The 24,457-nt window shown below is 43.4% G+C and overlaps 1 protein-coding gene across 4 annotated transcripts in view; it reads right to left on the bottom strand.

Annotated features, from left to right (window-relative positions):
• Positions 1-1,047: 1,047 nt before the first annotated feature.
• Positions 1,048-24,457, bottom strand: part of KPNA6 (karyopherin subunit alpha 6) — a 58,882-nt gene continuing 35,472 nt past the window's right edge. For all 4 annotated transcript variants that reach the window (XM_059136402.1, XM_059136401.1, XM_059136400.1 and 1 more), the window contains 13 exons: positions 17,972-18,105; positions 16,826-16,918; positions 16,316-16,415; positions 15,351-15,445; positions 14,020-14,151; positions 12,362-12,450; positions 11,315-11,414; positions 10,830-10,993; positions 10,608-10,686; positions 8,756-8,881; positions 8,081-8,208; positions 6,876-7,054; positions 1,048-6,279 (listed from right to left, as the gene is read on the bottom strand). In XM_059136402.1, coding sequence (XP_058992385.1) covers positions 6,092-6,279; positions 6,876-7,054; positions 8,081-8,208; positions 8,756-8,881; positions 10,608-10,686; positions 10,830-10,993; positions 11,315-11,414; positions 12,362-12,450; positions 14,020-14,151; positions 15,351-15,445; positions 16,316-16,415; positions 16,826-16,918; positions 17,972-18,105 — 1,607 coding nt within the window. In that variant the 3' untranslated portion in view covers positions 1,048-6,091. The remainder of the gene's footprint in view (positions 6,280-6,875; positions 7,055-8,080; positions 8,209-8,755; positions 8,882-10,607; positions 10,687-10,829; positions 10,994-11,314; positions 11,415-12,361; positions 12,451-14,019; positions 14,152-15,350; positions 15,446-16,315; positions 16,416-16,825; positions 16,919-17,971; positions 18,106-24,457) is intronic.

The raw sequence follows: 24,457 nt of genomic DNA, 5'->3' as shown, positions 1-24,457 counted from the left end.
CAGTGGCCTACAGGGGCATGGCAGAGAAAATTTGAGAAACATGGGTTAAAGGTTTTCTCCTCTACTGTAAAAGAAAATTGCAACAATATTAACATTTTCTAGTCAGTTGGGGAGATCACTGAGAAGGGTGGGGATTGTGATAAAATAGAGCTCTTTTGCAGATTGTTTTCAAGCAGAAACTTAGGTCCAATAGTGCCAGAGATTTTTCAAGTTAGATCTTTTAAAAAATGTTGGCAATGAATACTCTATCAGCCAGCCCAAACCTTCCTTTTAGGTTGAACCACCTTTTGGCTGGTTGTTTGTAATCTCTTGATTTAGGAATTGACCTAAACAGAGTAGTTTTGTTATGACCCCAGTGGCTGAAACTGATAAAATGATGTCAAAATCCTGCAGAGATACTCTAGAAAATGCAAACTAAACAATGTGACAGAACATGTATCAGTGGATGCTGGGGGTTTAGAGGGAAGGAGGGACTCCACAGGGGCACGTAAAACTTCTGGAAGTGATGGGTATGTTCACTATCTTGACTGTCGTGATGGTTTCATGGGTGGATATGTCGAAACTTACGAAACTGTACGTTTTAAATATGTGCCATTTACTGTATCTTGATTATATTTCAATAAAGCGGAGTAAAAGAAATTCTTGGGGTGCTTGAGAGCCTGTTAGCTAAGCGTCCAAATCTTGAGTTCAGCTCAGGTCTTGATTTTAGGATTGTGAATTTGAGCCCTGTGTTGTGGTGGAGCCTACTTAAAATTCTTGGGCTGCCTGGATGGGTCAGTTGGTTAAGCATCTGTGTTGACTCAGGTCATGATCAAGGTCTTGGGAGTGGCCAGGTGTTGAGCTCCCTGCTCACTGGGGAATCTGCTTCTGTTCCTCCCTGCAGCTCATTTGCACACTCTGTCTCTTAAATGAGTAAATAAAATGTTAAAAAATATAAGCAGGAGCAGGCTGCTGCAATCCTAATTCCACTGTTAGGCCACACGTTTAAACACTCTTACCTTATTCGCTTCCAAAAAAATCAAGTTAGGATGATTTGAAAAGAGACGATTTAGAACTTTGCAACAGGTTTTTTATTTTTGCTTTATATCTAGTACAGTGTTTGAAACCTAAAGAAATACATTTTCTCTTCAAATTTGGATGTGTATATAAATATCATTTGTCTGGACTCAGCACACTCAATGCCACGGTTTCTTGGCCTATGTCTGCTCTGAAATCATCAAGCTTTTCTGTCTACCCAGGGGCCCTGAGAACATGGAAAATAGCCAGAGTTTATAGTTCTTAGAAAACTAAAAGCAAATGGACTTGGAAAGAATAAACCAATGAGGAAAAAGTTTTGATTCACCTTCCTAGGGTCTTTAGCTGGGAACCCAAGCTGTTTTTGAAGGACATCCAGTCTGACCTCGGTGGCTGGGACCTCATACCCACCCTTCACCCCTCCTTAGCTTCTTTAGTCATCACTCAAAGGCAGATCCCATGGAAGCTGGCTATAGGAGACAATACCTGACTCTAGGGTCTGAGGGTTCTGGTAGAGGTGGAACTCTTGAATGACATCCTGAGTCAAGAGGTTCCCAGCCAGTTTCAGGATCTGAGCTTTGACTTCCTTCACTGGCCCCAGGGCATGGCAGTTCTCTCTCCCCAAACCAGGAGCTGAAAATCTAACTTACACAGGGGAGCAGGGCTAGTGTTAGGAAAGGGGTTTAGGTATGTGCCAACAAGGACATCAGCAGTCAGGCTGACCAAGAAATAGCAAGGTAGGCCCAAACCCACTGGAGAGACCTTTTTCCTGGGTGTTCTGGGCCCAAAATTTAATGTTGCCTCCCACACCCAGTTTTGGTTCTGCACATACCCCAGGTCTGATGCAAAATGCTCTCTCAGAGGAAAATAACAGCTTTAATTCACAGACTTGATTGGTATTAACTTCAAATTCTTCCCTTGTCATGGTCTTAAAGTGGGGATGGGGCTAGGGGGTAGACAGTGGGATGACTGAATCATTTACAAAGGCCTTGGCCAAAGAGCAGCTAGTGCCTACTACATGGATCCCCTCAGGGCCAAATTCTCAGCTGGTTGGCTTAACAAAAGTCTTCGAAAGACACAGAAAAAATACTGGAAAAGATTGGTCTAGAATGTGCAATCCTAAACGGCTGTGGAAGAAACCTACTATGAGCAATTTTGCAGTCTCACACTCACTCACTTCTAGGACAGTTTCTAGGACTTCTAGCAATTTCTAGGAAAGTCCTACCTAGAAGATGTTGCTACTGGTAATGAGTACTTCCTATGGTTCAGTGCAAAGCCTCACACCTTTCCCCAGCCTGCCAGGGAGGCCTCCAGCCTGCCCATCCTCCCTATGGCTCCCCGCCTTCAACTGAAAATCCAGAATCTGAGCTCACAGACGAATCTACTGAAGAATCCCAGATGAGGAAACCAAGCTGAGTGAGTCTCAGGGAGAAGAGGGAAGCACTGTTAGGCATTCATCTCCTTCCCTTTTAGTTTGTTAGAAACAAGTAGCTCTAAGGGCATAGAGGGAAACATGTAGATGTGAGAACATGGAAATATAGTTCTTTCTGCCAGATGGTTTTCATTTTAAACTAGTGTGACTTGAATTAGAAAAGTGTGCCTGAGACCTTTCTTTCACTTGTCCTTGACCAAGTACAGTAGCAGCTATGATCTGTGCAGTTTAGCTCTAAAAAATAGGGCTCTTGGAAAGTGGCTTCCAGGGAAAAGAGTAGAAAGAGATCTAAGGGTTCTAGGTAAGGGGGTGGGTAAGAGCAAGGGTCCCCGAAAGCTGAGGTCATCAGTGCCTGCTCCTCAGAAAGGTCATTTGTCCGCACTGCCCCATGTAACCAGACTGGCCAGCTCAAAGTGGAACCTGTGAGGTCTCACTGGAAGGTGGCAGCCAACGCCAAGACCACATAGTTACCTGGGAACAGCTCAGAATTGAAGGCAGACTTGTAACACCAGAGACTCTATTAGTACTAGAGAAGATGTTGGGGGTGGGATAACCAGAGGGGCTGGCAATAAAGAATGGCTGGCACCGTTCCAACAGTCCTTGAACACTTCAGCTAAGAAAGAGGCTCCTTATCCTCGAATCCACACCTAGATACCTCCAGCTCCAACAGAGATCTTAAACTGATATAGCAGCCATGTGCCAGCATGTGAAGATTCCAAAAACATGTCTTTTCAAGCTATTCCCTAAAAGAGGCTGCGGAGCCCCTTCATCCCTTCAGAAATCTACTGGAAAGCAGACTTTGACCTCACTGAGGCCAGGGTCTGATGCCCAGATGGGGGCTGCCCATGAAGAGTGGCTGTCAAGGTTGAGCTACAGAAATAATGTTTTGGTTTCCAAAAGAACCAAAGGAGAGGAGGAGGAGACACTGAAGGTAATGTTATTGCCCCTGGGGGCTGGAAGAACCTCACCTGTGGACTGAAAGAGGGGTCGAAGGAAATAGTGGGAAAAAATATAGTCTGAGGAAGACGTCAACGAAGGAATGCTCCTAGAGGCCACTTTATGAGAAATCTGTCCTCATGCTGCACCCTGGGAGACTTCAGTGTTTCAGGTCCTTGGAGAAAACTGGCTCTAAGCAGCAGCCAGACGATCAAAAAAGAGTCTTCCATCTGGTATAGGCCCCAGATCTGAAGTGCAAGATTTTAGAGGAGTAGCTGTGAAAAGCAGGGTGTGTATGTCTCACAATAAAAATCTGGCCCCAACGACAGGGACTCAACTATTGCTTGAGATGTACAAAATAGGTCCTACTAAAGTGCTTTGCCCTTGGGATAAGGACAAGGGGGTAGGGGCAGGTGGCTTTTCTTTGAACTGAAGGGGAAAATTTTTTAATGGAGTCAGTGGGCCAAGTGACAGAGGTCCCTCCCCTTGCCTCCTTGTGAGCCAGTATTTGTCATTCCTAAGCTGAACAATAGCATCTGATGTACTAAGGTCAGGGTACTAAGGTCTGATGTACTAAGGTGGCACAGCACTGGTGTGACTTTTCAGGGATAACCGCAAGCCCCACACCACCTTCCTCAGCAAATGGTTCTGGAGTTGGATCTCAACACTAGGAGAGGGCAAATTCGAGACCAATGGCCGATAGTGAGCACCTGAACTTTAGATCTGTAAGCAGAGGGGTAGGGATTTAACCTGAGCCAGAAGGGATGTGCAGGAATGGGAGTAAGAATGGCACTGTCTCTGGGGAAGGGCAACTACAGCTCAGCGTAGGCACGGGACTGACCACGGTGGGGAAGCAGGGGCAGGGCAGACTGTGCCCACAGCTCCACAGTTGGTCTACACTTAGGCAGCAACTTTCTCCACTCCTCTCCCCAACAACTGGACTTTACTCTCATGTAATCCACCGAAGCGTAGGCAAGCCACTGAGGCATTGTACTAGCTTTACTCAAAGAGGAAAGGCATTAGGATTTTAACTGTCACAAGGATGGGAAAAACCCAAACCAGGTCCAAGGATCCCAAACAGGAAAGATAGCAATAACTCTCACAAAAGTCCCAAGGCTGCTAAGTTTCTGTGACCACTGGAGAGGCAGCCTTGTGTGATACCTTACATGGCCAGGGCCTTTAAGACTGAATCTGAGAAGGCAGACTGCTTTCTGGGTTTCCTGATATAAGCAGGATGCTTAGCAATAAGGACTAGAATGGTAGACTTCTCCGGGCCCCAGGGCCATCCTTGCTCCCTTCAGGTACTGGGACTATCAGACCAGGCTGACCTGCTATATAAAGGTTCCAGAGCTAAGGGTTGGTCCCAGGTGGTGGCCCAGAACCTAAACAGAGAGGAAAAGGACCAAGCTCAGGCTCCCTGAGCGAAGCGGCTTCCCCCTCTCTTTTTGGTCTTCCTCACAGTATCCTACTTATAGAAATTACAGACAGTTCTTCCTCTTGAGACCAATTAAGACTGACCTACCTAATATATAGAATATAAAAAAATACAGAACTTTTTGACATTCTCTCCTTTGGAAGTAAAATATACATGATCCAACTATGGAAGAAGAGGAGGAAGAAGAAAGGCCAAAGGCAGGGATCCCTGGCTATCCCAATACATGACACTCTCACTCCACCTCCTCTGCAACTTATGGGTCACCAGAGCAAGGACTTTCTCCTCAGGAGAGAGGAAGGAACACTGCCCCCTGTCTCGTGCTTAGGAGAAAATACAGCTACCTCAGAGGTTCATTCAACTCCGAGGGGAATTTTCAAGTAAACAAATGAAGTTGGGTCGCACCATTGGAAGGTGGATAGGAAACATGGGATCAGTAGCGACATATAGGAAGCCCCATCTGAAGGCCTGTGCTCCTCCCCTCCGCTCCCACTGGTGTACTTGCCCCTGGAGGGAAGGAGTTCTCCCAGACTAAAAAGAGTCTGGGAAGGGGCTAGAGGGAGGAAGGAACCTTTTTCTCATAGTGACCTCCCCCTCAGCCTCCAGTCCCAGACCATGCTGGCAGCTGGGATTCCTAAAACCAGGAACTCATGGCTCTTGGAAAGAGCAATCTTAATACAAGAAAAATGTGCAAAAGAAAAAAAAAATTAAATAACTCAATCCAAGCATACAAGATTAATATTCTGTCAGAGCAAGAACACTTTGTTTTGAATTTCTCCCCTCCCCTCCCACCCCCCACCTCTGGAATATTCCATCTGCTCAAGTACCCAAGATAAGAGTTACACAGATCAGGGCAGAGAACTGGGAAGGATGAAGGAAGATAAAAGGGAAGGAAGTCACCACTAAAGGAAAAAAAACAAAAAAACAAAAAACAAAAAAAAATTAAAAGGTGCAAAATTGATTACCTCAGTCCTCCTTTGTCTACCCCTGGGCTCCTGGGTTAAAGACATATGTGCAGCCAAAATATAGTGTAAGGAAAAAAAACCCAACACGTCCCCTTCTTGTCAGAAAACCCAAATGTGAGCCTCAGATGGTTCTGTCTGTCCAGAGGGTGCTCCCTCCAGGGAAGGGGGCGGAGCAGGTCAAGAGCACAGTTTCCAGGGCAGCAGAGGTGTGTGGTGGCTGATGATGGGGGGGCTGGTTTCCCGCCCACCAGAGGGCTGCTTTTCCGCTGGTTGGTGGTGCTTCCCATCCCCTCCCCTCCCCGGAGGCAGACATTATAGCTGGAAGCCCTCCATAGGGGCCTCAGGCTGCTGGAAGATGAACTGCTGTTGTGTCTCATCCACCTGGGGAGCCAGGCTGCTGTCATCATCTTCTACACCGAAGTAGTGCTCAATGAGGTCGAAGGCCTTCTGGTAGATTTCCTGGTTCTCATGGCTCTGGAGAAACTCAATTTTATCCAAGCCTATGGTGGCAAGAAGGAAGGAGGGACAAGAGTAAACTGTGACTGCTCTTCTATGGGGCCATGAAACATTTATGTTTTCCCTTCCCTGAGGTACGTTAGTGTTTATCAACTAAGTAATACGATCAGATCTGTCTTTGGCAAGAAAGGAGAGCCAAGACTCTACCAAAACTACATAGCCCCAAAGGAATAAGACCAAAATGTCAGTTCTAAATCAGAAGCTCTAATCCTGATTTTGCTTTAACTACCTATGTGGCCTGGGCAAATATGAACTTCTCTGAAGCTCTCAGAGATAAGTGATGAGCACTTTTACTGGAACTTGCTAGGTGAGCTGAAAAACCTACCTTCCCATGCCCGTTTCTCTCATCAGTTCTGGAGCTCTATTTCTGCATCTGTGCCATGCTTACTTATCAAAAGAGAAGGATCTATTGCCCCTCAGAGGGAGAAGGAAACGATGCGATAAAACCTTGTTCAATGATGACCCCCCCCAAATCCCATAGCTTTACATGTAGACTACTTTGGGGGCCCACAGTCCCTGGGTCCTGACCTGGAACCTCTCTAGTTAAGGCAGAGGTGAGGCTGGAAGACAGGACACATACCATAGGCTTCCTCAATGAGGCCACAGTACGGGTTGACCCCTGAGCCACTGCGCTTGCCTTCTTGCTCTCCAAGCCGAAGGATGTTCTCTAACCCATTGAGGGCCACCTGCACAATCTTTGAATCCATCACAGTCAGCAAGTCGCACAGGGGTTTGATGCAGCCGAGTGAGACGAGGTACCTAGGGGCAGAGACCAGGGAAGTTCTAAATTAATGCAGGGCAAGAGAGGTACGAGGCAGGTGCTGTAGGGCCTGTGGGTCTCCTTCACACATATCAACACTCGTGGCAACCCCTCCTTGCTGAGTCTTCATAATCACTTCTTCATCTCAGTCTCTCCACTCTTCCAGTGCTCTGGGTCTAGTCATTTCCATGGGGAAGGCTGCCATAGACTGCTCCTCCCTGTCTCAACTCTCCCTCCTTACTGTAATGTTACCACATTGAACATATTACTTCCCTGTTTAAAATGTTCGGTCCAAGCTCTACAGGCCTGACAAAACAGGCCCTCTACAGTTAGGTTCCTAACCTCCTTTTTAGCATCATCTCCCATCATTCCCTTCAAAGGGCATAAAGTAAACATCTCTAGGTTTCTGATTCTTGTACCTTTACTCATGTTTTCACTTGTCCAAAGGGCTTTTACAACCCTGAGTCCTTCAAAAAAGCTTAACTCAAGATTATCCCTTTTCTCCCAAGGGTTTAAACATGCTAACTATATTCCTACTCCTCTTCCTGGGCCCCAAGCTGAGGGGAAAACACTTGTCCAGTTCCCATCACTCCTACTCATGTTGATGATGGAAACCAAAATCAAAAACCATACACACAATGGCTTTCTATTTGCTTCTCTCGAGTGTCACCCCTCCCCAAAATGATTTCCCAAAAAAGTTGCTATGAATGAATCACAGCATGGTTCCTCCTTCATTTGTATGAATAACTGACAATTATATAGATTTAAATTCTCTGGAAGGTAGAAAGAAAGGAGAGATGGATGTCTGTGTCCTAGGTTTCTATTCTCTAAGAAGGAAAGAGGTACATGCTTTAGAGGAATCTATTCCAGATTCCAAAGCCAATCTAGCAGCTTACCACTTAAACCTGGTGCTTTTGGACCGGTGTAGACCTATCCCAGGAAGAGCAGTTTAGTGGTTTTTGTAGACCATGAACCAAGAATAAGAGTACACAGATCACTCAAGACAATGAAAAACGAATGGATACCTGATCTGCTCAGGGGTTCCTCCTGATGTGGCATTGGTGATGGCCCAGGCTGCCTCTTTCCTTGTACGGAACTCTGCTTTCTGAAGAATTTCAATCAACACGGGGAAGATATTTGCATCTATGACAGCCTGAGAGAGGATGGCGGGGCGGAGGAGGTAGGAGTGGGGGAAAGACACACACAGAGAAAGTCACTTTAAGAAGATTAAGCAAATCTAGCCTACAAAATTAGCTAAGATTCAGACATCTCTCTCTTCCTGGGGGTCCTTTGTTCTTCCCATAGAAGCAAGAGGCTACAGAGGAACCTGGCTCCTTATAAATCTTCAACAGCACACAGACCCCAATTTCTTTCTTTCTTTTTTTTTTTTTAAAGATTTTATTTATTTCACAGAGAGAGAAATCACAAGTAGGCAAAGAGGCAGGCAGAGAGAGAGAGGGGAGAAAGCAGGTTCCCTGTGGAGCAGAGAGCCCGACGCGGGGCTTGATCCCAGAACCCCGGGACCATGACCCGAGCCGAAGGCAGAGGCCTCAACCCACTGAGCCACCCAGGCACCCCAGACCCCAATTTCTAAAGGGAAACAAACTGTTTCTTCTAGATCCAAATATCCCACAACCTCTCGTGTTCCCTTGCCTTCCCACCTGCTTCTGCCCTGGCCCCTTCCCTTCTACTTGTTTCACCTGTATTTGAGCCCTGTTGCCAGCAGTGATATTTGAAATGGTCCAGCAAGCTTCCTTCCGGATTGACTCCTTGGGGCTGCTCAGCAAGTGGAGGAGGCAAGGGAGGGCGGAACAGTTAAGAATGACCTAGAACACCAAAAGCACAGGAAACAAAAGAAAAATCAGGTAAACAGGACTTAATCCAAATTAAAAACTTTTGTGCACCAAAGACATCATCAACAGAGGGAACAGGCAAACCACAGAATGGGAGAAAATATATGCAAACCATTATCTGATAGGAATTAATATCCAGAATAAAGAACTCTTACAACTAACAAAAAAAAAAAACAACCCTGAGGAACCTAATTTAAAAAATGTTGAAAGGGCTTGAACAGACATTTCTGCAAAGAAACACAGATGGCCAATGAGCATATGAAAAGCCGCCAAACATCACTAATCATCAGGGAAATACAAATCAAAACTGCAATAAGGGGGCACTTGGCCGGCTCAGTTGGTCTAACATCTGACTCTTGATCTCAGGGTTGTGAGTTCAAGCCCCACAGTGAGTTTGGCGCCTACTTAAAAAACAAGCAAAACAAAAAACCAACAAACTAAAATAAGATACCATTTCACACTTATTAGGATGGCTATTATCAAAAACCTCAGACAATATAAGTGTTGGTAAGGATCTAGAGAAATCATAACCTAGTACGTTCCTGGTAGAGATATAAAACAGTGAAGCCACTGTGCAAAACAGCAGGCAGGCCCTCAGAATCTTAAACATAAAATCAGTGTATGATTCCGTAATTCCACTTCTGGGTATTTACCTAAAAGAACTGAAAGCAGGGACAGATACTTATACATCACTGTTCAATGTAGCCTTATTCGTTAATACCCAAAAGGTGAAAACAACCCCAAATATCTTTCAACAAGACAAATGGATAAATAAAATGTGATATATGCATATAATGGACTACTATTCAGCCATAAAAAGGAATGAAGGCATGCCACATCCTACGAATGAATGAACCTTGAAGACATTAGGCTAAGTGTAATTTGCTGACACAGAAGGACAACTATATATAGTTCCACTTATATGAGGGACCTAGAGTAATCAACTCCTAAGATAAACTGTTGGGATGCCTACCAGGACTGAGGCCCAGGGAAGAGGAAATGGGGAGTTATTATTTAATAGACACAGAGAAGTGAGGGGCACTGAGAAGGGAGTGAGGGGATGATGAAACATTGTGGGAATGGGTGGTGATGACAAATAACTTGAGTGGACTGAATGCCACTGAGGTGTACACTGAGTGGTAAAAGCAGTACATGTTATGAAAATTCACACATATATGCACACACACACACACACACACAGTGACCTAGGAAAGGAATGTGGGTTTGAGTGAGATCATTCACCTGTTAGAAATCTGTCAAGAATCCCACAGAATTATGCCAACTACTCGAGACCAAAAGAATACTCTGATCTCTAGCATTTCAACAAAAGAAGCCTTTTTACTGTGCCCTCACTGGAGGTCTTACTAACATGAGGAAGGATCTGTTGGATTCTGAGGGCATAGGAAGTAGGGGTAAGGTTCCCACAGCTTTGTGTCTCAAGGAGACCATGACTCAAAAACTTAAGAATTATCCTACAGTGTCCCAGTTAATTACTCTCTTCCATTTAGTTTTCCTTCAAAAGCACCCAATGGACAATGATTTCCAACTTATAAAAGAAATTAAGGCAATCAAGTTAATCATACAGAAAGTGGCAAAGCTGGAATTTTTCACCCAAGTCCATGCTCCTGGACCATGCTGTCCCCCAACAGGACCCAAACTCTTGGTTAGGGCTTTTGTCCCTAAATAGTTTCTTCCTTACCTGGGTTTGGATGTCATCCCCGGTGACGATGTTACCCACTGCTCTCAGGGCAGGAGAGGCCACTTTGTAGTCATTGTGCCTACAGAGGAGGGAGACTTGATCAGCAGAGGGCCAGCAGCACTGTCACGGCTCCAGACCTCTGCACAGAGTGGCAAGACTGCTTACTGCAGCTCTTTAGTTGGAGCATGGAGAACTTTAGGGAATCTATTTCTACCCACTCACATTAGAAGCTCTACCAATCTTCGGCAGACTCCAGAGTCTATGACTGCCTGGATCTTTTCATTGGGGCCATCAGACAGATAAGAAAGGGCCCAGCAAGCATCTGCCAGCAAGTCTGAGTCACTGCTGAAGAGTAGGCGAGACAGCACAGGCAAACAAGGGGAGACCTGTTGGAAGCAGAGTGAGAGGCACTTGTGAGGGGACAGGGCTTACATCAGCTCTACCACTACCCCTAACATCGCTGTATCCCCCTCTACAAGGACATCCAAGCCCTAGAGATTTCTGCTACATTAAACCATCAGGACTACCTTTCTCACTTTGCTATCCAAGACATAAAAGATCACCTACTTTATTGACAATTGCCTCTTTCAGTTTCTCATGGACTGAGACCCTAAGGGGTCCCCCAAAGACTTGAAAACTCCTATATCAGAATGCCTGCACGTGAAGGGAACTGCTTTCACTCAGGCACTGGTAAGAAGCTCTCTCACCTTTGCAAACTCTGGGGGTGGGTTCTTTCCTCGGCAGAGATTTGATAGAGCCCAGACTGCATTCCGTGTCATTGTCAATCGTGTGGACTTGGTGAGGAGTCTGAAGGAAACAGTAAAGCACAGACAGATCCTGAGCAATGATGCTGTTGGCACAGGGCTTCACCTAAGAACCCCAGGAGCAAATCCCATTAGACTCCTAAGACTCTAACAGCTGCACTTGTCTTCCTACCCATAGACCTAAGTTCACTGAGCTTGCTTGGGCCAGGTGGCCAAGCTACATCTTCACAGAGGATTAGGGCCAGCTGTGGCTTGTTAAGATCATAGCTAGTAAGGACATACAAAGGGCTGGAATTTGAGTAAACCTGCAAGCCTTTTAAGATAGGACATACTGTGCTCCTAACTCTGGCCACAAGATCTAAACAAGGAGTATTGTTCTCTTTGGAAATGAAAACGGAAGATCTAGTCTGAGGTAAGGAATGATTTTCTGTCGAGGGACCCAAGAAAGAGCTGTAGTGGTAGTCTATGAAATTATGGTCTCCGAAGTACAACCCATCCATCTATTTTAATTTAGATGAAGCTCTGTTTGAAGGATATGGGAAGGAAGGATTGGTAAAGGATCCCTATAATCCTTCATGGGGTCTTTAATCTGTGGTTTACAACATAGCTCTCCAATGTACTTATGCATAAAATAGCAAATCAATGCATTCCAATGAGAAGTTTGGATTTTTCCAGATGGGCTAGTCTTTAGTCTTGCCTCTCTCTCCTGGCTCAACAATGAGGCAGGTATGACCAACATGAGAATCTATAGTGCCACGAAGTAAGCAAACAGAAGATTCTCCTTGGCACAGACACAATCTTACAATCTTCGTACTCTCAAAATCTATCTCCATCTTTTACTTTGGCAATCAACATAGTTTTAGTTTTTTTTTTTTTTAAACTTTTAGTAGTTTTGCACTGACTCAACACCTTAAGGTAAGCTGCCCCTGAGAGATCTGCCATGTGGCTACCTTACAGATGCCCCAGGTGCAGACAATCATAATTACTCACGTTAACAAAGGATTAAGGATGGAACAATTCAAGACGTAATCTCGGCAAACGGAGCTGTCTCCAGCTATGTTTCCCAGTGCCCAGACTGCCTGAAAAGGGGATAATGGAACCGTCACTCACAAACTCCAGTGGCTTCTGTCAATATTTTATACCAGAGTGAGTACCCACCAGCAACTTGGGACAAAAACCGTATGAAGATACCCTCCTTGCCAACCTCCTTACTGAGCATTCGCTCTGAGGGCCTTTCCTCTCAGAGTTCCTGATTTAGTGGGGGAAGACAGGCTGACATCTGTACTGCTGCCAAAGAAGCCAAACCAAGACCACTCTATGCTCACTCCTTAGAAAAAAAGGAAGTGGGCGCCTGGGTGGCTCAGTGGGTTAAGCTGCTGCCTTCGGCTCGGGTTGTGATCTCAGGGTCCTGGGATGGAGTCCCGCATCGGGCTCTCTGCTCAGCGGGGAGCCTGCTTCCTCCTCTCTCTCTCTCCGCCTGCCTCTCTGCCTGCTTGTGATCTCTGTCTGCCAAATAAATAAATAAAATCTTTTTTTTTTTTTAATATTTTTTTTAAATTTATTTATTTGAGAGAGAGACAGTGAGAGAGAGCATGAGCGAGGAGAAGGTCAGAGAGAGAAGCAGACTCCCCATGGAGCTGGGAGCCTGATGCGGGACTCGATCCCAGGAATCCAGGATCATGACCTGAGCCGAAGGCAGTCGTCCAACCAACTGAGCCACCCAGGCGTCCCAATAAATAAAATCTTAAAAAAAAAAAAAAAAAAGAGGTGAATTGCAAGAAACTCGTTGCCATGATTAACACCTCTAAAAAAAAAAAAGAAAAAAGAAAAAAAGGAAGTGATTGGAGAGTTGCATTCTTGCAGCTCCGGGATCTACCCTGTATGTATTAAGGGAGGAAAAGGGAGGCACCACTTTCTACTTTCTATACAATCAGTAGAAATCCAGTGGAAGAAATGCAAGATGTGTCTTAATCTCTATGATCTGTAGGTATTGAAAAATGCATAATGTGCTGTCTTTTTTTCAACACCACCTCTGATTCCAAGTTTTCTCTACACCAGCAATCAATTATCCGACACCATTTGTTGACACTAACTCTCAGAGTTAGCAGAGATTCCGCAGGTTAAGGACTCAGGTCCACAAGACTGCCCCCACTTTAGACACCAGCTGCAACTCCCAGGTGCCATCATACTTCTAACCAACTGGCATACATTCGAAAGTTCACATAATCCCCTCCTCAGGTTCAATAATTCACTAGAATGATTCACAGAACTCAGGGAAAACACTTTGCTTACATTTACTAGCTTATTGTGATGGATACAACTCAGGAAGAGCTAAATGAAAGAGATGCACAAGGCAAGGTATGGGGTAAGCAGTCAGGCTGGTATGGAACTTCCATGCCCTCTCTAGGGCATGGCATCAATGGGCTCACCAACCCAGTTCTCTGGGGAGGTTGCGGTGGAGGGATGGGAGGAGCTGGGGGCTCTGATGACCACCTTCCTCAACTTGAGGCTACCTAGGGGCCCCATCCAATCATCTCAATAGGTGTGTTCCATTATAAATAATGAAAGACACTCTTATCACAAAGATCCAATATGTGTTTTATGAAAACAAAAATGCCATCAAGAACCAAGCCAAATGTGTATATTACCTGTTCCTGTACATCCTCAAAGTCCGAGTTAAGCAGCTCTATGAAAATGGGGACTGCCCCTGCTTCGATGACAATTTTGGTCTGCTGAGAGGTTCCAGAGGCAATGTTCGTTAGAGCCCAGGCAGCTTCAAACTGAAAGTGAGATTAAACCATGACTGAGAGGTCATTCCAGACAGAGCAGCCATGCCTACCAACTGGCTGAGAGCAGTAAGCCTCTTGCCCCTGACTAAAACACTAAAACATAAGCCTTCTCCTCTTCCCCTTTATTTTTATCTTTAAGTAGGTTCCAGGCCAGCATGGAGCTCAGTGTGAGGCTTGAACTCACGACCCTGAGATCAAGACCTGAGCTGAGACCAAGAGTTGGACCCTTGACCACCAGAGTAACCCAGGAACCTCCTCCTCTTCCCCTTTAAGAGACAAAAAGCAGGGAGCACCTAGCTGGCTCAGTCAGTGGAGCACGTAATTCCTGATCTCAGTGTTGTTGAGTTCAAGCCCCATGTTGGGTATAGTGATTACTTACAAATAAAGTCTTTATTTTATTTTTTAAGGATTTTATTTTATTTATTTGACAGACAAAGAGCACAAATAGGCAGAGAGGCAGGCAGTGAGAGAGGAGGAAGCACGCTCCCTGCTCAGCACGGAGCCTGCTTCCCTTCTCTCTCTGCCTACCTACCTGTGATCTGTCAAATAAATAAATAAAATCTTAAAAAAAAAAAAAAAGGAGAGAGAGAATTGGACTAGAACATTTGTATGTACTTTTAAGTAAACTCTACGCCCAATGTGGGGCTCAAACTCGTGACCCCAAGATCAAGAGTTGCACACTCTACTGTACTACGGACTCAGCCAGCCAGGCACCCCTAGAACCTTTAATTTATAACTGAATAATCAAGCTGTCATATTAAGGCATTTTTCTTTCTTTCTTCTCCTTTTTAAGATTTAATTTTATTTGGAGAGTGAGCCAGAGCATGTGAATGAACACAGCGGAGGTGGGGTGGGGCAGCACAGATGGCTAGAGAGTTTTAAGCAAACACCATGCTGAGCACAGAACCTAACCTGGGGCTCAACCTCACAACCCTGAGATCACAACCTGAGCTGAATCCCAAGAGTCAGAAGCCTAAGCAACTGTACCACCCAAACGCCCCTCTGGTATCTTTCCTTTGAGACTGTTTTAGGGAAGAAATTTAGGCTCTCTTATTTGAGACCAAGACCTCTGAGGCATTTCTTAAATACTTTTTTGTATTACTTGTCTATTTCCTGAGAGATGTGTCTACAGAAACACAATTTCTTAGGAAGAGGGTTTTTATCTGGTACTCTTTTACACCAGGCCTCACCTGTAATGTGCAATTCTCATTCCTCTTCAGAAACTCCACGAAACGATCTACCACTCCTGGAGTGTTGATAACTTCATCTATTGGAGGACTAGGCTCTGGAAGAGGGAGAAAGGAAGGAAAAGTCAGGAAAGGTTTAGGCTAATGTATTCACTGGGGTGAATCCACCATCCTTCCTAGGTAGTCCCGACTGTCCTGATCGACATTTACAAACTCCTTTTTGGTGAGGTAGTTTTCACAATAATTGGTCATGTTTGATATGTGTGATATAGCTGGCATGCTAAAGAGAAAACCAATCCTAAATTAAGTATACTCACCTGTGGCTTCTGGAAACTTAATTCCTGAAGTTAGGAATTAAGGAAGAGAAGAAAGCCCAAGAGGTGGGGAACCCTAATCTAACTATTTCTCTTACTAAAAAGAGCACTTTTTTCCCCCCTTGGGAGGATTGCTTGATATACTCAGACAAGAAGTATTTCTCCTATCATACATCAAATTTTTTATTGAGTACAAACTATGTGACAGACATAGTTCTAGGTACTGAAGATACAACAACAAATGAAGTCAAAAGTCTCTGCCCTCACAGAGCTTGTATCTAATGAGGAGAGACATTCTATTATGTTAGTAAGTGTAACAAGAAATAAAGAAGAAGTAGGGCAGGGTAAGAAGAGTAAAAACGCTGAGAGTGGAGGGGACTTGCAATTTTAGATAGGGCATCAGGGTAGGCTTACTGAGAACCTAGAATATACTCATAGAAGTGGGGAGTTGTCACACAGTTATCAGTGAGCAGAGGGTATCAGGCAGAGGGAACAGCCAGTGCATAGATAAGAATGTGCCTGTCTTGTCCAAGGAATACCAAAGCAGTATGGCTAGAGTAGAATGAGTGAAGGGGAGTAGAAAATGAAGTCAGTTGAGAGGAAACAAGAGGTTAAATCATATAGGGCCTCCCTGGGGAGGACCAGGCTTTGTACCTTTGGAGAGAAGTTTCCGGAATTTCTGTGTGGTTGCTAACTGCAGGTCAGAATCATCAGAAAAGAGCATCTCCACCATCTCCCGTGTGATCACACTCTCCTAGAACATAAGGCAGATTGAAGACTTTGCAAACCAACACCAGAACTAGATATGAATACACACTTCTGTTTGGCATCCTGCTTTCTAAACACTTGAAGGAAGGAGGATGGCATAACAGCAGGCTCAGGAGAAGGTATTTGTTTAACCTACGGCTGCTTTAAGTTGGGACATTTGGACAATTCCTAACCTCTGAGCCAAATGATGGCTTCCCTTAAATGTTTCCTCAGGTGTCTCCACTACAGATGCAACCCTATTGATTCTTTATGCTGACCAGTTACAAAACTGGACCATGGAAGAAAGAACTTCGCATGGCTGTTGGCAAAGCCATTAGATGACGAGAACTGCCCAATTTCTGTTCTGCAGACACCGGTACTTCCCAGGCCTGCCTGAAGCACACACAAGGGCCTTACCCCAGTGGTAGAGCTCACATAGGAGTCCATGAGGAGACTGTCGAACATGGCGGCTTCTTCATTAATCAGCTCCACATTTCTCCGTTTAAAAAGCTGAAAGAAGAGAGATAGTGGTAAAACTATTCACTGTAATAAAGAAAACAAAGAATGTCCATGTGAAATTACGGCAGTTAGTTAAGGAAATGCTAGCATAGTTGAAATAATGCCAAGCTTAATATACTGACATGGAAAGATATTCAACTGCTTTACTATGTTACACCTAATTGTTCGCATCTAAGAGAACACTTCTTCCTTTTTTTAAACTAAGCTCTATGCCCAATGTGGGGCTTGAATTCATGACCCTGAGATTGAGAGTCACAGATTGAGAGTCACATGTTCTATGGACCAAGGCAGATAGGTGCTCCTAAGAGAACATTTAAAGATAAAGTTGATGGGTGTAAAAGGCTTTGAAGGAAAGGAATAATAGTAAAGCAAGAGGGTGGGCAAAAGCAGGTTAGCTGTCTGCATACCTGGGCAAGGCACCAGTCAGGTGGTGGTTCACGGCAGAACACTGACTACAGAACACAGAGGACCAGTCCTAGGGAGACTTACAAAGAATGGACTGAAGACATAGAAGAAAGGCAGCCAGAACGGCTGATGAACTCTTTAAGGAGCCAGGCCTAATACTGGCAATCAGGGTGAGGAAGAGAGAAGGCAACAAGGCGTGAGAACTAGAATGTTATACTGAAGACATAAATAATGTCTAAACTGTTCTTTTTTTAATTGAGAGAGAGCATGTGTGCATGCCGAGTTGGAGAGGGAGAGAGAGAATTTTAAGCAGGCTTCACGCCCACGCAGAACCTGATTGGGGGGGGGGGTCCATCTCACAGCCCTAAAATCATGACTGAGCTGAAATCAAGAATCAGATGTTTAACCTGCTCAGTCACCAGACACCCCATAAGTTGTTCTAAATTATGGAAAAGGAATAAGGGATTGGTTCTCTTTTTTCAAAGCTTCCAACATTTCTTTACAATAAAGGAAACTAGATGAGTTGCCCATAGAGCTAAGCTCTTTTCCTAAAGGGAAGGTGACAATGAAAGGTGGAGACCAACCACGGGAGCTGAATTGTATTCCTGAACAGATGTTTGAGCACTCAGGTTAACCTACTTGTTGCTCCCGCTTTTGCTTCCGGAGCTGAATGCCCTCTTCTTCTCTTCTTCGTCTCATTTCCTCAGGGTTTAGGGCATTGTTCTTATAGCTCTTCATTCGATAATTGTCTTTCCCCGGGCTCGCCATGGTCTCTACAAAAAAAGATAATACAAAAGCTCTTATTAAGAGGACAGCATTTCCTTTTCACTGGGCTTCTATACCTTCCCAGCCTCCCAACCTCCCTTGTTTGGGGGGACTGAAGCTCCTCAAGGAGGCCTGATAATTTCAGTAACTTAGCACCTGACATCTCATTTTTAAAACAGGGACATAACTTCTTACTTCATAGGGTTGTAAGAAGGATTAAATAGGTTAATACCTATGAAGTACTACTTAGAACAGTGCTAGGCTGTTTGGTAAATGCTCACAAGTTACGATCACCTCTACGACAAAAGAGAAAACTTGACTTGCCCAATAAATCCGAATTATTTAACCGAGCTAGGTGAAATACATGACAGCATATCTAATTTGGTGGAATATTATGTTATCTTCAATATGCCCACCATCTATTTTTCAAATTAAAATTTAAACTTTATTCTGTAATATTTGATACCTACAAAAAGAAACATAATGTTAAGTTACCAAACAAAAGGTATACAATGATCATCTGTAAACCTACCACCAAATCTAAGAACTAGAACATTATCAATGTGCCTGAGTCTTGTTGAGGACCCTTACCCTGCCCCGGGCTCCTCCAGCCCCCCTCCAACTCCAGCCAAAAGAAAACTGCTATCCCGAATTTCATTCACTTTGAGAAAATGTCTGCTTGGTGTCTAAGTCTGAATAACTGGTCATTCTTTCAAATAAAAATAGTGTCAACTTTTAAAAGATATTCAAGTATAGTTAATATACCGTGTTATGTTAGTATCAGGTGTACAACAGGGTGATTCAACAACTGTGTATTACTCAGTGCTCATTGAGCTAAGCACCCTCTTAATCCCTATCACCTCTTATTTTCCCAACCACCCGCACCACCAGTTTGTTCTCTATAGTTTATTTTTTGGTCCATCTTTTTCTTTAAAAATGGTATCACCAGTTTGTTCTCTATAGTTTATTTTTTGGTCCGTCTTTTTCTTTAAAAATGGTATCAATTTAAAGTGTCTAATTTAGCTAGTAACTTAATTACCCATGAGTGATTCTCCTTCTCCTCCAGACATGTTTTCAAACACTGGGTTACTTGTACTATGTCATCAAGGACATTCTTTTTTTTTTTTTTTAAGATTTTATTTATTTATTTGACAGAGAGAGAGATCACAGTAGGAGAGAGGAAGGGAAGAGATCACAGAGAGAGGAAGGGAAGCAGGCCCCCTGCTGAGCAGAGAGCCCGATGTGGGACTCGATCCCAGGACCCTGAGATCATGACCTGAGCCGAAGGCAGCAGCTTAACCCACTGAGCCACCCAGGCACCCCACATCAAGGACATTCTTAAGTGAAACTAGCGAACATTTTTTCCCAACAGCGAGTGAGCCAGTGGCAAATACAGGGACTACTAGTACAGTTTGGTGCCACTGTCTTCATTTGTGCTAAGGAACCAGATATTTCACCCATCATTGCTTTGGAACTACTTCTGCAATATGAACATCAAATTAGTAAAAATGGCAAATATCTTTAAACTTTTTCCAGCTATACTGAGATATAATTTATAACATCGTTTAAGTTTAAAGCACACGAAGTGATGATCTATGCATCATACGGCAAGATGATTACCACACGAGGTTAGGTGACACATCTATCACCTCAGTTACCGTGTGTGTGTGTGTGTGTGTGAAAACATTTAAGATCTATTCTCTTGGCAACTGTATATAATACAGTGCTCTTAACTAGAGTCACCATGCTATACATGAGATCCCCAGAATTACATTACAAGTGAAGTTTGTACTTGTTGACAACATTCATTGATCCCCCCACCCCACACCGGCAGCCACCAATCTACAGTTTCTATGAGTTTGGTCTTTCCAGATTCTACACATACGTGGATTTATATTTATCTTTCTCTTTTTGACTTATTTCACTTAGCATAATGACCTCAAGATTCATCCACATTGTCACAAATGGCAGAATTCCTTTCTTTTTAATAACCCATTGTTTATATATCGAATAATAACCCATTGTTTATATATTCTTCATGTTTTCCTTATCCCTTCATCTGTTGATGGGACACTTAGGTTGTTTTCATGTCTTGGCTCTTGTAAATATTGCTGCAACTGACACGAGGGTACAGATATGTCTTTGACACAGTGATTTCATTTCACAGAAGTGGTATTGATAAATCATAAGGTAGTTATATTTTTAAATTTTTGAGGTAGTGCCATACGCTTTTCCATAGTAGCTATAATTATTTACATTATTATTAATTTTTAAAATTTTAAAGTAAACTCTATACCTAGTTTGGGACTTAAACTCACCACCCTGAGATCAAGAGTTGCATACTCTACTGACTAGGCAGCCAGGCACTCTTACCTACTTACATTCTTACCAGCCATGTACAAACTTTCCTTTTCTCCAAATTCTTGCCAATACTTGTTACCCCTTGGGGTTTTTAAAGTTTTTGTTTACTTATTCAGTTAAGTAACCGCTACACCCAAGGTGGGGCTTGAACTCAGTACCCCAACATCAAGAGTTGCACGTTCTTCCAACTAAGCCAGGCAGGCACACCTTACCTGTTTTTTCTTGATAATAGCCTTTCTAACAGGTGTGAGGTAATACCTCACTGTGATTTTGATTTGCATTTCCCTGATGGCTGGTAATGTTAAGCACTTTTTTCATATACCTATTGGCCACTCATATGTCTGGGGAAAATGTCTATTCGGGTCCTTTGCCCATTTTTAATTGGAATATTTGGGTTCTGATGTTGAGTTGATGAGCTCCTTATATATTTTGGATATTAACTTCTTATCAGATACATGGTTGACAAATACTTTCTCCCATTCTATAAACTGCCTTTTCATTTTGTTAACTGTTTCTTTTGCTGTACAGCAGCTTTTTTTTTTCTTATAAGATTTATTTATTTGACAGACAGAGATCACAAGTAGGCAGAGAGGCAGGCAGAGAAAGAGGAGGAAGCAGGCTCCCCGCCAAGCAGAGAGCCCAATGCGGGGCTCAATCCCAGGACCCTGGGATCATGACCTGAGCCGAAGGCAGAGGCTTTATTTAACCCACTGAGCCACCCAGGCGCCCCAATGTACAGCTGTCTTTAAGTTTAGTTCAAGTTTTCTTAGTTTGATGTAGTCCCACTTGTGTATTTTTGCCTTTGTTGCTTATGTTTTTGCTGTCATATCCAAAAAAATCATTGCCAAGTCCCAGCTCTTTTTTCCAATATTTTCTTCAAGGAGTTCTATAGCTTCAGTTCTCACAAATTAAGCCTTTGATCCATTCTGAGCTAGCAAATAACATCGTAGTCTTCATTTCCCAGGCCCTCTGAAATACTCTGCAGATCCCTTTGAGAACTCTAAGGAACGAACTGCTGGGCTGTACGCAGGTAAATGTTAAACTTGACCAACTAGCACCATGTTGCCTTCCACTGTGATACCAATTTACACTACCTTACCAATACACTACAGGTTCCCATTGATACATATGTTACCTGAAATTTTCACCTTTGCCAATCTACTGTGTATAAGGTATTTCACTGCATATCCTAGATTACTAACGAGGTTAGATTTTATGTTTATTAGCCATGTTTCCCCTTCTGTGAAATATCTGTATATTCTGAATATTTTTCTACAGAATTATCTGCCCCTTTCTTACTGATATTTAGTTCTTTAGATATTCTAGTTGTTGGGGCACCTGGGTGGCTCGGTCAGTCCAGCGGCTGCTTCAGCTCAGGTCATGATTCCAGGGCCCTGGGATCGAGCCCCGCATTGGGCTCCCTGCTCAGTTGAGAGCTTTCTTCTCCTTCTCCCTCTGCCTGATGCTCTGCCTACTTGTGCTATGTCTCTGTCAAATAAATAAATAAAATCTTAAAAAAAAAAAAAAAAACTCTAGTTGTTAATCACTTGTGGGTTATCTGTATTATAACTATTTTCTTGCACTTGGAAGCTTTTCAGTTTTTTCAATTTATACTTTATGGAGTTCTTTAATAAGAAGTTCTTAATATATATCATATAGCTTAATTTTTCTTTTATACTTAGCTTTTTCTGTATGTCTTTTTGTTTTGTTTCATTTTGTTTTAAAAATTTTATTTATTTGACAAAGAGAGATCACAAGTAGACAGAGAGGCAGGCAGAGAGAGAGTGGGAAGCTGGCTCCTTGGTGAGCAGAGAGCCCGATGGGGGGCTCAATCCCAGGACTCTTCGATCATGACCTGATCCAAAGGCAGAGGCTTATTAACCCCGGAGCCACCCAGGTGTCCCCTACGTGTCTTGTTTAATAAATCCTTTCATACTCCCCAAATCACAAAGATAAAGCTTCTTATGTCTTCTAGAGATTTTAAAGCTTGCCTTTTGTATGCAAGTGTTTCATCTATCTGAAATTTAACTATGTATATGAGATAGCGATTCAGTTTCATTTTTTCCATGTGGATAAATAATTGTCTTAGCATGGATTAGTGAAAGTGTTCAGTAATCAAGCATATCTCCCTCTATGACCAAGTCTGGTTATAGGATCTCTAACATTGATCAATTTCTTTCTTGCTCCAACATCGTATTTTTTTTCTTTCTTTCTTTCTTTTTTTTAAAGATTTTATTGGAGGGGGGCACTTGGGTGGCTCAGTCCATTAAGTGTCTGACTCTTGTTTTTGGCTCAGGTGGTGATCTCAGGGTCATGGGACTGAGCCCCCTACTGGGGTCCACTTGAGATTCTTTCTCTACTTTGCCCTCTGCCTCTCCCCTGCTCTCTCTCTCTCTCTCTCTCTCTCACACACACACACACACACTCTCTAACATAAATTTTTTTAAAAAAAGATTTTAGGGTGGGCCGCCTGGGTGGCTCAGTGGGTTAAGCCTCTGCCTTTGGCTCAGGTCACGATCCCAGGGTTCTGGAATCGAGCCCCGCATTGGGCTCTCTGCTCACCAGGGAGCCAGCTTCCCTCTCTCTGCCTCCCTCTCTGCTTACTTGTGATCTGTCAAGTAAATAAATAAAATCAATCTTTAAAAAAAAAAAGAAAGAAAGAAAGACTTTAAGGCAATGGGCATTAAGGAAGGCATGTGATGTGATGAGCACTGGGTGTTATATGCAACTGATGAATTACCGAACTCTACATCTAAAACTAATGATGTACTATACATTGGCTAATTGAATTTAAATTAAAAAAAGTTTTTATTTATTTGAGAGTGAGAGCGGGAGAGAACATAAGCAGGAGGAGCGGCAGAGGGAGAAGGAGAAGCAGGCTCCCTGCTTAGCAGGGAGCCCAATGTGGGGCTCAATCCCAGGACCCTAGGATTATAACCTGAGCCAAAGGCATCAACTGAGCCATCCGGGTGCCCTGGCATACATCTTTTATCAGTTTAAAAAAGATCCTGTATTCCTAGTTTTCTACACGTTTTTAATCATAACTGTTGATTATTATCCAATCCTTTTTCTGCATCTACTGAGATGACATGTGGGTTTTCTCTTTAAAAGGGATAATTAATGGGGCGCCTGGGTGGCTCAGTGGGTTAAGCCTCTGCCTTCAGCTCGGGTCATGATCTCAGGGTCCTGGGATCGAGCCTCACCTCGGGCTTTCTGCTCAGTGTGGAGCTCTCTCCCTGCCTGCCTCTCTGCCTACTTGTGATTCTGCCAAATAAATAAATAAATAAATCTTTAAAAAAAAAAAAAAAAAAGGGAATAATGAATGAATTAAACTATAGATTTTCTAATATAAAATTACCCAGGAGGGACTCCCCATGGGCAGGCTTCCTGCTCAGCAGGTCAGCAGGGAGTTTACTTCTCACTCTTCTTCCACTCCCCGCCATACATGCATTCTTGTGCACGTACTCAAATAAAATCTTTTTTAAAAAAGTAAACACAGAAGAATCATACAGTAGAGAGTTTTTAAAAAGGCAAAACTTGCATCTTTCAGAAGACTAAAAGAATTCAAATCTGGTAAGGTTTTTAAAAGAACCAAGGAGGACACAAATATTAGAAATTAAAAAAAAAAAAAAAAAAAGAACTATTAAGTAACTAAGGAAATTAAAAAGAATGTTAACTTTATACTAATTAACCCCTTTGAAAAGAAATACCTAGAATAACATAAGTTACTACAATTGACTTACATAGAATGTTTGACTAGCCTTATAATCATGAACATACTGAATCAACAATAAAGACTAGTCCACAAAGAAAATGCCAGGCTGGGTGCCATAGTGGCTCAGCTCGTTAAGTGTCAGCCTTCAGCTCAGGTCAAGACCCCAGGGTCCTGGGATAGAGATCTGAGTGCTGTGGGGACGGGGAGGGGGGTGAGGTTCGTCCTTAGTGGCAAGTCTGCTTGAGTCTGCTTCTCCCTCTGCCTGCTGCTCCCCCAGCTCGTAC

This window comes from Mustela lutreola, chromosome 10 (assembly GCF_030435805.1).
Source record: "Mustela lutreola isolate mMusLut2 chromosome 10, mMusLut2.pri, whole genome shotgun sequence".
In the NCBI taxonomy this organism is placed as follows: domain Eukaryota; kingdom Metazoa; phylum Chordata; class Mammalia; order Carnivora; family Mustelidae; genus Mustela; species Mustela lutreola.
Note: the sequence above shows the minus strand (reverse complement) of the source record. Positions and strands in the feature narration are given on the sequence as shown.